Source organism: Bos taurus, unplaced genomic scaffold, assembly GCF_002263795.3.
Source record: "Bos taurus isolate L1 Dominette 01449 registration number 42190680 breed Hereford unplaced genomic scaffold, ARS-UCD2.0 Leftover_ScbfJmS_594, whole genome shotgun sequence".
NCBI lineage: Eukaryota > Metazoa > Chordata > Mammalia > Artiodactyla > Bovidae > Bos > Bos taurus.
This window is the reverse complement of record NW_020191893.1, coordinates 4700-20389: the sequence shown is the minus strand read 5'-3', so window position 1 is coordinate 20389 and position 15690 is coordinate 4700. Positions and strand designations below refer to the sequence as shown.

At 39.6% G+C, this 15690-nt stretch overlaps 2 protein-coding genes across 2 annotated transcripts; one reads left to right on the top strand and one right to left on the bottom strand.

Moving 5' to 3' along the window:
* Positions 1 to 7664: 7664 nt before the first annotated feature.
* Positions 7665 to 9606, top strand: LOC112445731 (zinc finger protein OZF-like). Its single transcript, XM_024989201.2, has one exon. The coding sequence runs from the start codon at positions 8713 to 8715 to the stop codon at positions 9589 to 9591; it is 879 nt and encodes a 292-aa protein (XP_024844969.1). The 5' UTR covers positions 7665 to 8712; the 3' UTR covers positions 9592 to 9606.
* A 4394-nt stretch (positions 9607 to 14000) lies between these two features.
* On the bottom strand, positions 14001 to 14711 carry LOC101902714 (late histone H2B.L4-like). Its single transcript, XM_005227862.5, has one exon. It carries the CDS (start codon positions 14631 to 14633, stop codon positions 14127 to 14129), a length of 507 nt encoding a protein of 168 aa, XP_005227919.2. The 5' UTR covers positions 14634 to 14711; the 3' UTR covers positions 14001 to 14126.
* Between the last annotated feature and the right edge of the window lie 979 nt (positions 14712 to 15690).

Below are 15690 nucleotides of genomic sequence, written 5' to 3'. Positions count from 1 at the left end.
TATTACGTGTCAGTTACTAGGGTTTAGTACATCAGCACAGATGTATTAGGGAAAGGAATTCAACCCAGAGAAGACAAGACTTTTGAGTTTAGGTGGGCATAGCTGTTGAATTTTCCATTGTATTGAAACCAATTTTTTTTCACAGATAAATGCTGGTATGATATTTACTAGGTGGTATAGTTACAATTTTTAATTCTTCAAACATATACACGTAGAATATTGAGGGAAAGTCTTACTTATACAGAAATTTTTGATGAATGAGGGTATCCAAATCCCTGTGCAATTTGGCAAATATTGAATTTTTGATAATCACATGTCATTTACCGATGGATGCATTATAAGTTACGTCAGAACTTAGTGCATTAAGGGAGCGATTATTTATGATTTCTTATGTATCTATGTGCAAGGTGAATGCTTCTGTTGCTGTGTCTAGTGTCAGGATTTTTTTGTAGCTCCCTCTGTTTTGCATAGTCCCTTGTGCACTTTATATAACATTGCTTCAAAATTAATACTGTATAAGACACTTCTCTGCATTCTAAAATGGCTGCTTGATAATCAGGAATGGTGTGTACAATAACAATAATAATAAAAATAAAGAGAACATTGGTGAGCACTTAAGGGAAAAAATAGTCACTCCTCTCATGTAATTTTCTCAACTATTTCAATAGTGAATAATTTTATTCAGTTTATAAAAGTTTCTGACTTTCCCCTCTATCTGAAGAGAGAAGTTACTATTTCATTTCAGTCCTTATAAATTCATTCTGGTTTATTTTTTTAATTAATATATTTATTTTACTTTTTAAAAATGTATTTATTTTAACTGGAGGCTAATTACTTTACAATATTGTAGTGGTTTTTGCCATACACTGACATGAATCAGCCATGGGTGTACATGTGTTCCCCATCCTGAACCCCTCTCCCACCTCCCTCCCTATCCCCCCTCTGGGTCATCCCAGTGCACCATCCCTGAGCACCCTGTCTCATGCATCGAACCTGGACTGGCGATCTGTTTCACATATGATAATATACATGTTTCAATGCTAGTCTCTCAGATCATCCCACCCTTGCCTTCTCCCAGAGTCCAAAAGACTGTTCTATACATCTGTGTCTCTTTTGCTGTCTCGCATATGGGTTATCATTACCATCTTTCTAAATTCCATACATATGCGTTAGTATACTGTATTGGTGTTTTTCATCCTGACTTACTTCACTCTGTATAATAGGCTCCAGTTTCATCCACCTCATCAGAACTGATTCAAATGCATTCTTTTTAATGGTTGATTAATATTCCATTGGGTATATGTACCACAGCTTTCTTATCCATTCGTCTGCCGATGGACATCTAGGTTGTTTCCATGTCCTGGGTATTGTAAACAGTGCTGCGATGAACATTTGGGTACACGTGTCTCTTTCTGGTTTCCTCGGTGTGTATGCCCAGCGGTGGGATTGCTGAGTCATATGGCAGTCCTATTTCCAGTTTTTTAAAGAATCTCCACACTGTTCTCCATAGTGGCTGTACTCGTTTGCGTTCCCACCAACCGTGTAAGAGGGTTCCCTTTTCTCCACACCCTCTCTAGCATTTATTCTTTGTAGGTATTTTGATAGCAGCCATTCTGACCGGTGTGAAATGGTACCTCATTTTGGTTTTGATTTGCATTTCTCTGACAATGAGTGATGTTGAGCATCTTTTCATGTGTTTGTTAGCCATCTGTATGTCTTCTTTGGAGATATTTCTGTTTAGTTCTTTGGCCCAGTTTTTTATTGGATCATTTATTTTTCTGGAATTGAGCTGCAGGAGCTGCTTCCATACTTTTGAGATTAATTCTTTGTCAGTTGCTTCATTTGCTATTTTTTCCTCCCATTCTGAAGGCTGTCTTTTCACCTTGCTTATAGTTTCCTTCGTTGTGCAAAAGGTTTTAAGTTTAATTAGGTCCCATTTGTTTATTTCTCCTTTTATTTCCATTACTCTGGGAGGTGGGTCATAGAGGATCCTGCTGTGATTTATGTCGGAGAGTGTTTTGCCTATGTTTTCCTCTAGGAGTTTTATAGTTTCTGGTCTTACATTTAGATCTTTAATCCATTTTGAGTTTATTTCTGTGTATGGTGATAGGAAGTGTTGTAGTTTCATTCTTTCACAAGTGGTTCACTAGTATTCCCAGTATCACTTGTTACAGAGATTGTCTTTTTTCCACTGTATTTTCTTGCTTCCTCTCAAAGAGGTAGGTGCGTGGATTTATCTCTGGGCTTTCTAGTTTGTTCCACTGATCTATATTTCTGTCTTTGTGCAAGTACCATACTGTCTTGATGACTGTAGCTTTGTAGTGTTTCCTGAAGTGAGGCAGGTTGATTCCTCCAGTTCCATTCTTCTTTCTCAAGACTGCTTTGGTTATTCGAGGTTTTTTGTATTTCCATACAAATTGGGAAATTATTTGTTCTAATAGTCTGAAAAATACTGTTGGTCACTTGAGAGGGATTGCAGAGAAGGCAATGGCACCCGACTCCAGTACTCTTGCCTGGAAAATCCCATGAGTGGAGGAGCCTGGAAGGCTGCAGTCCATGGGGTCGTGAAGAGTCAGACACAACTGAGCCACTTCACTTTCACTTTTCACTTTCATGCACTGGAGAAGGCAATGGCACCCCACTCCAGTGTTCTTGCCTGGAGAATCCCAGGGACAGGGTGCCTCGTGGGCTGCCGTCTATGGGGTTGCACAGAGTCGTACCCGACTGAAGCAACTTAGCAGTAGCAGCAGTGAATCTATAGATTGCTTGGGGAAGTATACTCAATTTCACTGTATTGATTCTTCTGATCCATGAACATGGTATGTTTCTTCATCTATTTGTTTCATCTTTGATTTCTTTCATCAGTGTTTTATAGTTTTCTATATATAGGTCTTTTGTTTCTTAGGTAGATTTATTCCTAAGTATTTTATTCTTTTCATTGCAATGGTGAATGGAATTGTTTCCTTAATTTCTCCTTCTGTTTTCTCATTGTTAGTGTATAGGAATGCAAGGGATTTCTGTGTGTTGATTTTATATCCTGCAACGTTACTCTATTCATTGATTAGCTCTAGTAATTTTCTGGTGGTGTCTTTAGGGTTTTCTATGTAGCAAACAGTGAGAGTTTTACTTCTTCTTTTCCAATCTGGATACCTTTTCTTTCTTTCTCTTCTCTGATCGCTGTGGCTAAAACTTCCAAAACTATGCTGAACAGTAGTGGTGAGAGTGGGCACCATTGTCTTGTTCCTGACTTTAGGGGAAATGCTTTCTATTTTTCACCATAATGTTTGCTGTGGGTTTATCATAGCTGGCTTTTATTATGTTGAGATATGTTCCTTCTGTGCCTGCTTTCTGGAGGGTTTTTATCATAAATGGATGTTGAATTTTGTCAAAGGCTTTCTCTGCATCTATTGAGATAATCATGTGGTTTTTATCTTTCAATTTGTTAATGTGCTGAATCACATTGATTGATTTGTGGATATTAAAAAATCCTTGCATCCCTGGGGTAAAGCCCACTTGGTCTTTTTAATATGTTGTTGGATTCTGTTTGCCAGAATTTTGTTAAGGATTTTTGCATCTATGTTCATCAGTGATATTGGCCTGTAGTTTTCTTTTTTTGTGGCATCTTTGTATGGTTTTGGTATTAAGGTGACTGTGGCCTCATAGAATGAGTTTAGAAGTTTACCTTCCTCTGCAATTTTCTGGAAGAGTTTGAGTAGGATAGGTGTCAGCTCCATAAGCTTAATAGCTGATCCTTTAGCAGAACTCCGCAGGCCAGAAGGGAATGGCAGGATATATTTAAAGTGTTGAATGGTACAAATCTACAGCCAAGATTACTGTACCCAGCAAGGATCTCATTCAAAATTGATGGAAAAATAAAGAGCTTTTCAGACAAGCAAGAGTTAAGAGAATTCAGTACCACCAAACCAGCTTTACAACAAATGTTAAAGGGACTGATATAGTCAAGAAATACAAGAGAAGAAAAAAGATCTACAAAATCAACCCCAAAGAATTAAGAAAATGGCAATAGGAACATATATATCAATAATTACTTTAAATATAAATGGATTAAATGCTCCAACCAAAAGACACAGACTGGTTGAATGGATACAAAAACAAGACCCATATATATGCTGTCTATGAGAAACCCACTTCAGACCTCAAGACACATATGGACTGAAAGTGAGAGGATGGAAAAATATATTCTATGCAAATGGGAAACAAAAGAAAGCTGGAGTAGCAATCCTCATATCAGACAAAATAGATCTTAAAGAAGATTACAAGAGATAAGGAAGGGCACTGCATAATGATCATGGGATCAATTCAAGAGGAAGACATAACAATTGTAAATATCTATGCACCCTACATAGGAGTACCTCAATACATAAGACAAACATTAACAAACATAGGAGGAGAAATTGACAGTAACACAGTAGTGGTAGGAGACTTTAACACCCCACTCACACCAATGGACAGATCATCAAAGAGAAAATTAATAAGGAAACACAAGTCTTAAATGATACATTAGAGGAGATGGATCACATTGATATCTTCAGGATATTCCATCCAAATGCAGAAGAATACAGCATTCTTTTCAAGTGCACATGGACCATTCTCCAGGGTAGACCACATCTTGGATCACAAATCAAACTTCAGTAAATTTAAGAAGATTGAAATCTTATCAAGCATCTTCTCTGACCACAACGCTATAGGACTAGACATCAATTACAAGAAAAAAACTGTAAGAAACACCAACACATGGAGATTTAAAAATGTGTTTCTAAATAACCAACAGGTTACTGAAGAAATCAAAAGGGAAATAGACACATACACACATACGCAAAGATCAACTCAAAATGGATTTAAAGACCTAAATATAAGACCGGAAACTATAAAAATCTTAGAGGAAAACATAGGTAGGAGACTCAATGACATAAAGCAAAGCAAGATCCTCTATGACCCACCTCCTAGAGTAATGGAAATAAGAATAAGTAAACAAATGGGACCTGGTCAAACTTAAAAGCTTTTGCAAATCAAAGGAAACTCTAAGCAAGGTGAAAAGACAACCCATGGAATGGGAGAAAATAATAGCAAATGAAACAACTGACAAAGGATTAATTTCCAAAATATACAAGCAGATCATACAACTAATTGCCAGAAAACAAATAACGCAATCAAAAAGTGGGGGAAAGACCTAAACAGACATTTTTCCAAAGAAGACATACAGATGGCTAACAAACACATGAAAAGACACTCAACATCACTATCGGAGAAATGCAAACCAAAGTGAGATATCACCTCCTACCGGTCAGAATCAGTTCAGTTCAGTTGCTCAGTCGTGTCTGACTCTTTGCAACCCCATAAATCACTGCACGCCAGGCCTCCCCGTCCATCACCAACTCCTGAAGTTCATTCAAACTCACATCCATCGAGTCGGTGATGCCATCCAGCCATCTCATCCTCTGTCATCCCCTTCTCCTCCTGCCCCCAATCCCTCCCAGCATCAGAGTCTTTTCCAATGAGTCAACTCTTTGCATGTGGTGGCCAAAGTACTGGAGTTTCAGCTTTAGCATCATTCCTTCCAAAGAACAACCAAGACTGATGTCCTTTAGAATGGACTGGTTGGATCTCCTTGGAGTCCAAGGGACTCTCAAGAGTCTTCTCCAACACCACAGTTCAAAAGCATCAATTCTTCGGTGCTCAGCTTTCTTCACAGTCCAACTCTCACATCCATTCATGACCACTGGAAAAACCATAGCCTTGACTAGACGGACGTTTGTTGGCAAAGTAATGTCTCTGCTTTTTAATATGCTGTCTAGGTTGGTCATAAATTTCCTCCCAAGGAGCAAGTGTCTTTTAATTTCACGGCCGCAGTCACCATCTGCAGTGATTTTGGAGTGCAGAAAAATAAAGTCAGCCACTGTTTGCACTATCATAGGCAATGGGAATTTACTGTATGGCTCAGGAAACTCAAACAATCAACCTAGAGGGGTGGGATGGGGAAGGAGGTGGGACCGGGGTTCAAAAGGGAGAGGATATATGTAAACCCATGGCTGATTCATGTTGGGGTTTGACAGACAGCAACAAAATTCTGGAAAGCAATTATCCTTCAATAAAATAATAAATTAAAAAGAAAAAAATTCATACAGATGTATCTAGTTACTTATCTTCTAACAGAGAATCTTTTGATCTTTAAAACAATAACTTTCATGACCTGCAATTTTGTGTCCATTAGGGAGTGTCCATGGAAGGCATTTCAAACATCTATCTCCACTGGTACAGCCAGTCGGGGACTGGCAGCCTGTGAGTCACAGCTGTTGACTCAAAGTGTGGTTGAGTGACCAGAGCTCAAGAGATAATAGCCTTTCTATGAAAATCGGGCTGGAGATTAGGGGGAAGGAACTGTGGTACTTGGCCAGTTCTTTTTGGTTCTTTATTTATATTTAGCTATGGAGATTTAAGGACATGAATGCAGAGCGGGTCATGTCTTCAGGCCCTTACAGCAATGTAGAGGAGAATTATCAGCAATAAAACCTACAGTATCTCCTTTTACCTCAAAATGTTTGAATGGCCAGCTTCATGGCGAAGTTCACGGCTTTTCTTGTCCATTCCCTTTTCTTTGTGGTCCAGGAAGATTTTTATTTTAATTTCATTTGTGTAAATTTCCTATATATGGAGTGATGAATTTTAATGGTGTTGCTGATTTTCTATTAGTTTCCTTGATAAACAAGTTTCTAGCTTATGCCATCCGTTGAGAGAGAACAATCTGTGGAATTTCAATCCTTTACAATTTATTATGATTTTCTTTGAAGCTCATTATTACATCCTATTGTGAAATATTTCATTTGAATATTTAAAATAAGCTGTAAGTAACCCTTTTGACTAGGATGATGACATGTGTGGAGGATATCTCTGTTATGCAAACAATGAGATAAAAGTGATATAAACTACAAAATTCAAAAATTTCAGTGCTCATTCTTCGCAGCCAGTGTTCTTGCCTGGAGAATCCCAGGGACGCGGGAGCCTGGTGGGCTGCCGTGTATGGGGTCACACAGAGTTGGACATGACGGAAGCGACTTAGCAGCAGCAGCAGCATTCTTCACAGAGATCAAAAACAAATTATTATACCTCAGACAGAGCACCACCTCCTGAAGAGTAAAATGGGGGCAAGATTTGATTCCAGAGAGAGTTAATGGACTATTGCAAACATGAATGGGGCCAGTATCACCTCCAGACCTCTCTTTGAGATCAATAGAAAAAGAATTTAGGCAATAAGCCCCCTCAAGGAGTTCATTTCTTATTATTGTTTTGTAATGTTGAAAATTAAGGATTTTGAAGAGGAAAAGGAGCTTATTATGCAAGCTACATTAAAATCAACCATGAAATCCAGTGCATACCTTACTGTTTCAGCAATTAGAAATTGGAATATCCACTGGGAAAAAAAATTCAGAAGTGGAAACTCTGTGCAGATCCAGGTGCCTTCTCTGAGAAACAAATGTGAACCATTTGAAAAGCGTGACTTCAGAAAACGCCTTAATGTCTATGTTGCTAATAGTTGCTGCTTCAAAACATCAGTTTTTCTTCCTATGAGTCAGGAATGCGTTACCAAGGTAGATTTAGAAAAGGCAGAGGAACAAGAGATCATATTGCCAACATCTGTTGGATCATCAAAAAAGTAAGAGAGAGTCCGGCCCCTGGGTCCACGTGGCGCGAAAATAGGAGGGTCATTTCCTTGTGCACCGTCCTCATCCTTCAGAAGGCCGGGAGGCCCCAGGGCTCAGCCGAGTTCTAGGAGAGAACTTTGGCTCCAGCATTAACATTCTAGTGCTGTGTCATTTCCCCAGTAGCAGGTTGTGAACTGATCAGGCTGGATGTGATCCTCTGTTGAAGCACGAAGACGAACTCTGGATGGTGGAGAAAGAAGTGGAAAGGAAGTTTGTTCAGAAGAAGCTTGAGAAGATGATGAACGGATAGACTGACAACAAGACTTGGGAGACAAGTTGCATCCAGCTTCAATAAAGTACAGACAGAAAAAAAGCAGTGACTAAGAAAATTGGAAAAGTGCTTCCTCTGATATCAGACTATCTTTTAAGGGAACAACTTTTTCAACCTAGAGTTTGAAACACAATTTAGAGTTAGTTGTGTAGGAAAGAATCATCAATTTAGATAGTGTGGAAATCTGCCACAGCTTACTCCTTGTAGTAATAATAACCCTTTTTGTAAAAGGGTATAAAATCAGTGTGGAAATGCCTTCATTAAAAATTTGAATCCCACATGATACCAGAGCATTCATACTGGAGAGAAAACCTATGAATTTACTGAATGTGGGAAAACTTTCATTTGTATGTTGCACCTCATTCAATGTTGAAGTCAGGCTGGAGAGAAATCCTGTGCTTCTAAAGAATATTGAAAAGCCTTTACCTAGATAACATCTCATTGAGCAGAAGAAAATTCATACTGGAGAGAAGTCAGTGAAGGTTATAAATCTTCACTGAATATTTTAGAAAATTTAGAGTTAGAGAGCTCTGAATGTACTGATTATGATAAAGTTTTCTCTTGAACCTTATCTCTTACTCTGTATTCGAAAGGCCATACACAGAGAAGCCCAGCACATGTAAGAAATGTGGAAATACCTTCAGCTAAAAGTAAATTTTCATTTATCAAAAAATTCATACAAGAAAGAAACCTTGTGAATGTGGGAAAGCTTCCATTCAGATGTCACACCTCAGTCAGCAGAGAATTTGTAGTGGGGAAAACCCCTTTGCCTGTAAGGTATGTGGGAAAATCTTCAGCCACAAATCAACTCTTACTGAGCATGAGCATTTTCATAATAGAGAGAAACCTTTTGAATGTAATGAATGTGGAAAAGCATTCAGCCAAAAGCAGTATGTCATTAAACATCAGAACACCCATACTGGAGAGAAGCTTTTTGAATGTAACGAATGTGGAAAATCCTTCAGCCAGAAGGAAAATCTTCTTACCCATCAGAAAATTCACACTGGAGAAAAACCTTTTGAGTGTAAGGACTGTGGGAAAGCTTTCATTCAGAAGTCAAACCTCATCAGACACCAGAGAACTCACACAGGAGAGAAGCCCTTTATATGTAAGGAGTGTGGGAAAACCTTCAGTGGCAAGTCGAACCTTACTGAGCATGAGAAAATTCATATCGGAGAGAAACCCTTCAAGTGTAATGAATGTGGAACAGCTTTTGGTCAGAAGAAGTACCTCATAAAACATCAAAATATTCACACTGGAGAGAAACCTTATGAATGTAATGAATGTGGAAAAGCCTTCTCTCAGCGAACATCACTTATTGTACATGTGAGAATTCATTCAGGTGATAAGCCGTGTGAATGCAATGTATGTGGAAAAGCCTTCTCTCAAAGTTCATCTCTTACTGTACATGTGAGAAGCCACACAGGTGAGAAACCCTATGGTTGTAATGAGTGTGGGAAAGCTTTCTCACAGTTCTCAACCCTTGCTCTACATTTGAGAATACACACAGGTAAGAAGCCTTATCAGTGTAGTGAATGTGGGAAAGCTTTCAGCCAAAAGTCACACCACATTAGACACCAGAAAATTCATACCCATTAAAACCCTGTGGATATCATGAAAGGTGTTCATCAAGAATTTACACCTTACAACACATCAGAAATAATGAAGGAAGGCATCACAAATGAGGGAAGCAAAAGCTAAAAACTTAAAGGACACCAGAGAATTCATCTTGAAGAGAAAGACATTTGTATGATTGAAGTCCTGTATCCAATAAAAACCATACTGCAAAGGTAATACTGAAAACTTAAGATGCATTTCCACTAAAATTGGGAGTGGAAAACATTTTTATGATTGCCATCTGCATGAATCTGGAGATCTTCACCAGTGTAATAAAAACAAAGCTATAAGCATTAGAAAGAGACTTCTATGGTATTGATTTAGCAGAACAGAAGAGATTCTGCAAAAACCTATGCATTTATTAGAATTTATAATATAGAAAAGGCATCAGGAGCTGAGAAGCTAATGGGACTATTTTAAAAAGTGCTTTGGAGGTAATTTGTTCTCCAAGGTTGGGGGGGGGTGGGGGGATAGCACATGAACTATACACAAAGATAAAGGGATTGAGTTAAAAGCAGAAGTATGAGAAAGCTATATAGTAAAATGGTTATGACCTTGGGAATGGGAAACATTCCTTATGGCAAATTGAAAAATATCTAGCAATTCTACTCTGAGTTTGTATGCTCAGGAAAGTATGTACCAGACTATTTACTGTGGCATGATTTGTAGTACTCATTAATTGGGAACAAATTCCCATCAGGAACAAAATGGAAAATACTTAACGATGGAATACTGTATATCTGTAAAGTGTAATAAATGAGATCTATATGTATTAGAAAGATCTCAAAAGTCATGTTGAGGGGGAAAGAAAGTTGCAGAATGACATAATACGATGACATTTTTGTAAATTTGAATTAAAACTTCCTCACAGAATTTCAGTGCTATATATTGGTAATGGATACATGTATGTATGTATGTTTTTTAAGTGTTTTTGAAATGGGTTGGAAGTATACAGATCAAACTCTTGATAGTGGTTGCCTGTGAAGAGTGGAGAAGGGAAGGCAATGCGTGTGGGGGAGGGGGCTGTTAGAGGGAGACTTCAGTTTTATATATAAACATCAATTTCTCTTAAAAAAAAGACTGCAGAAAATATATTGAGATACTGGTTAATTCTGGATTGTGGTATATGGATATCTTGTCTTATTTTTTGTACTTTTCTGTATTTTTAAATTTTCTCAAAATTAGTAAGAATGGGGGTGAGGATGGGAACACTGTACCTATAGACATCATGTTCTAACGGATTCATTCCCAATCAACTACTAAACTTTTTATAGGAAATATTTCTAAAATTTTATCAATGAGTGGATGGACTTGCTCTCTATGTAGTAGGAAATTATCTATTTTATTAAAATTAAAACTGACAGTATAATCCAAATGTTTTAATTTATTTATATCTTCATGTTTTTGACACTATTTTGTGACATATCATTTGAGCTTAGGAAGTTTTAAGAACATTTAGTTAAAGATTAACATAGACTTCATATAATTTGTCATTTTCAGATAAACTGACTTTGGAATGACCAAAAAAAAAAGTAAGAGAGGTCCAGAAAAAAATCTACTTCTGCTTTATTTATTGACTATGCCGAAGTCTTTGACTATGTGGATCACAGCAGACTATGGATGCATTTGTGGGGGCACTTTTTCCTTCTGAGCTGGAAGGAAAGTCCGATGCTGTAAAGAGCAATATTGCATAGGAACCTGGAATGTTAGGTCCATGAATCAAGGCAAATTGGAAGTTGTTTTATATATTATACTCTGTTTACACTTATTAATAGATAATTGGTATATTACTCTGTGCTGTACAGCATATCCTTGTTGCTTAAAGTTCAAAATGAATAATTTAAAATATAATGAAATATTAAGTTCTAATGAAAACCATTGTAAATTAAAAAGGACTGAAATCGCAGAGTGCTTTCTCTCTCTCCAAGGATGTAGTAAGCTTGAAATCAATCTTTTAAAAAAGAAATAGGAGAATAGAATTATGGATAGGGGGAAGGGGAGGAGAGGGTGAGATGCATGGAAAGAGTAACATGGAAATTTACATTACCATATGTAAAATAGATAGCCAATGGGAATTTGCTGTATGGCTCAGGAAACTCAAACAGGGGCTCTGTATCAATCTAGAGGGGTGGGATGCGGAGGGAGATGGCAGGGAGTTCCAAAAGGGAGGGGATATATGTATACCCTAGGCTGTTTCATGTTGACCAAAACAGCAAAATTCTGTAAAGCAATAATCCTTCAATAAAAATTAATTAATTAAAAAATAAAAAGTATCTCAAAATAAACAAAAATAAAAGGAATAGGGAAATCACCAACTACTTTGAAATTCAGCAATAAACTTATAGAAATAAAAATGTCAATGCACCAAGAAGAAAACACATGGACATTACATTCAGTAAATACTATCATAAGCAATAGCAGTCAAATACGTGAGGTAGAAGAAGGAGTCATCTTATTTCTCTTATTGCTGAACATCGTCCTCCTCCTTATTTTGATGCAAGGAGCTAGAGACATGTCCCACAACAAGAAATGGATGCATGCATGTGCGCTAAGTCTCTTCAGTTGTGTCCCACTCTTTGTGACCCTATGAACTGTGGCCCACCAGGCTCCTCTGTCCCTGGGAATTATCCAGGAAAGAATACTGGAGTGGGTTTCCATGCCCTCCTCCAGGGAACCTTCTCCATCTAGGGACAGAACCTGGGTCTCCTGTGTCTCCCGCATTGCAGGCAGGTTCTTTACTACCGGCACCACCTGGGAAGACCCAAGAAATGGATGTGCGCATGCTAAGCCGCTTCAGTCGTGTCTGACTCTTTGAGACCCTATGGATTGTAACCCGCTAGGCTCCTCTGTCCATGGGACTTTCCAGTAAGAATACTGGAGTGGGTTGCCATGCCTTTCTCCGGGGCATCTTCCCAATCCAGGGGTTGAATCCATGGCTCTTACGTTTCCCACATAAGAAGGCAGGTTCTTTACCACTAGCACCACCTGGGAAGCCCCAAGAAATGGATGCCTGTACTTAAATCGCCATGGTTAACAGCAGGTGCTTGAATGGAAAAACATCAGGGAAACTATCACCCCACGCTCCCGCTCCATCTCTAGGCTGAGTGTCACAGGAAGGTTGTTATTTGTTCAGCCCTCCTCACTCTACCATACGTTTGGCCAATTGCTTTATCTCATGGGCTACCAGTCCCTCATTGGCTGCTACTGTGGAGACTGTGGCTACGTTCACTGTCACTGGACTATCCCATCATCCCTGCAAGTTTGCAATTCAGTCAGGGTTTTTTTTTTTTTTTTTTTAAAGCAAAATGTTCTAGGTTGCAAACAAAAAATAGGGTCAGAGAAATCTGGATAAGGTAATTTCAGAAGATATGGTGTTTGATTCCAGAAATTTAGAATTTTCTTATTTAACACTGTGTTTGAGTCCTATTTTACACATGGAAGTGAATTGGGATTGAAGGAATAGAATGGGTAAATGTGATTTTTACATCTGCTACTGCTGGTGCAGTGGTAAAGAATCTGACTGCCAATGCAGGAGACGAAAGAGACACAGCTTCTATCCCTCGGTCAGAAAGATCCCCTGGAGTAGCAAATGACAACCCAGTTCAGTATTCTTGCTTGGAAATTTTCGAGGAGATAGGAGCCTGGTGGGCTCCTGTCCATGGGGTCAGAAAGAGTCGGAGGTGACTGAGTGACTGAGCACACATACACACACACACTGCTCTTTGTGTGCCTGCGTGCTACCTTGCTTCAGTGGGGCTCGACTCTTTGCAGACCCTATGGACTGTAGCCCACCAGGCTCCTCTCTCCATGGGGATTCGCCAGGAAAGAATACTGGAGAGGGTTGCCATGCCCTCCTCCCGGGGATCTTTCTGACCCAGGGATGGAACCTGCCCCTCCTGCGACTCCTGCATTGCAGGCGGATTCTTTACTGCTGAGCCACCCGGGAAGACCACACTGTTTTTTATCGGTTGCTATACCTCATATCGCTAAGAGTCGGACACGACTGAGCGACTTCACTTTCACTTCTCACTTTCGTGTATTGGAGAAGAAAATGGCAACCCACTCCAGCGTTCTTGCCTGGAGAATCCCAGGGACGGGGGAGCCTGGTGGGCTGCCGTCTATGGGGTCCCACAGAGTCGGACACGACTGAAGTGACTTGGCACAGCATAGCATAGCATAGCATACCCCATATAAAAATCTCTGGGTGATACCTAAATATAGACGGGAGAATGCAAATGGAAAAGGCCAACGAAACTTGTAGGGAAAGAATTTTGACCATAAAGATCCCTAAAATTACTGAGAAACCATGAACAGAAATAACCACTTACGAAAGTGACGAGTTGCGAAAAGTACACGATTTTCCATGGAACAAATGACACAACCGACACATATTGAAGCAAAGTTAACGAGGTTTTTAATGTTTTCTTTGGGGTAGAAATGTTTTAAAGATTAAATGTAGGGCCTAAGGGGAGAACCCTTAAGTCTGGTTTGCGATGGTCAGACAGTCCTGAGGCAGTTCATCTGCAGGTGTGGTATCCGATGAGCGACTTGGTGGCCGCGTTTATGGCATACTTGCAGAGGTCCCCAGGCAACAGAAGACGCACAGCTGCCTCGATGTCTTCGTGCGTGATGGTGCGGCGCTTGTTGTTGCGGGCCAGGCGCCCGGCCTCTTCGGCTATCCGCTCAAACATATCTTTCACAAACGAATCCAGGATGTTCACGGAGTCGCGGGAAAGACTCATGCCTTTATGTATTTGCCTCAGCACCCTAGGGAAATAGGTAGCAAAACGTGAGAAATTGTCGTTATGGCGGTGCCGGCGACGGCGACGGCGACGGCGGCCATTAGCTGTCTTCTGCTTTGCCTTTTTTGGTTCCGCATCACACGGCTCTGGTTTGGAGGTCTCCGCTTTCGCCATCTCCGTTTCAGAGGGCTCAGTTTCGGAGGTGCCAGTTTCTTTGGTGATCACGTCTTCCTCATAGCCGTCAGGGGATGGTTGGGACACGACAGAGCCGCCATTCTCCATAGCTCAGCGCAGAAGAACAGCGAGGGGGTTGAAGGCCTTTGGCTGAATGTATAGGCCCTGCTTTCCCTGACGTCACAGACACTGTCCACATCTGATTGGATGCAAGGCAGGGAGGCGTGTTACTATGGCAGCCCATGTCACGTGATACTGGACGTCCCACTTCCCAACTCCTGATGCGCCCCTCCCCGACGTTTAACCCCCAGTCAGCCAAACTCCCCTGGTGGCTCTGACGGTAAAGTGTCTGTCTACAATGCGGGAGACCTGGGTTCGATCCCTGGGTCGGGAAGATTCCATGGCGAAGGAAAGGGCAACCCACTCCAGTACTCTTGCCTAGAAAATCCCATGGACGGCGGAGCCTGGTGTCCATGTGGTCACAAAGAGTTAATTGAACATTAAATAATTGTTACAGTAAATAATTGGTACCCTATTGTTTACTTTGTGGGAAAAATTACTAGAAGCATGTATTTACCAAACCTATTAATTTTCACCATTGTTTGTCTCAAATAGAAACTCCCCATGACTTACTTACCTTTGAGGGAAGAAGGCTTTTGTTTTTTGGTATTAGTTTTCTTCAGTTTGGGCCTGTCAGACTTCTCTACTTCAGACAAGTCTGACTTATCACTCATGTTGACCAAAAGATAGAAAAGAAATATTTAAAAAACTGCCCTGGTAGAACTATTATCATACTAAGGAGTAAGAGTCAAAATTGTCATATTTAATGTCAATATGTATTTTACCTGCTGATTTTCAAAAGGCAAACAGCAACAGATCTTAGAAGAGTCATGTCTTCCAAGATCTTAGAAGAGTCATCAGAAAATAGCAAATAGTTGCCTTTTTACTTAGATTATATAAGTAGTGGTTGCAAAATAGGCCTGCATTCCTATACACTAACAATGAGAAAACAAAGAGAAATTAGAGAAACAATTCAATTAACCATTGCAATGAAAAGAATAAAATACTTAGAAATAAATCTACCTAAGGAAGTGAAAGACCTATATATAGAAAACTATCACACACTGATGAAAGAAATCAAAGAGGACTCAAATAGATGGAGAAA

Excerpts from the sequence above, each read along its gene's own strand:
- LOC112445731 (XM_024989201.2), top strand. The coding sequence starts at position 8,713 with ATGTCACACCTCAGTCAGCAGAGAATTTGTAGTGGGGAAAACCCCTTT.
- LOC101902714 (XM_005227862.5), bottom strand. The coding sequence starts at position 14,633 with ATGGAGAATGGCGGCTCTGTCGTGTCCCAACCATCCCCTGACGGCTAT.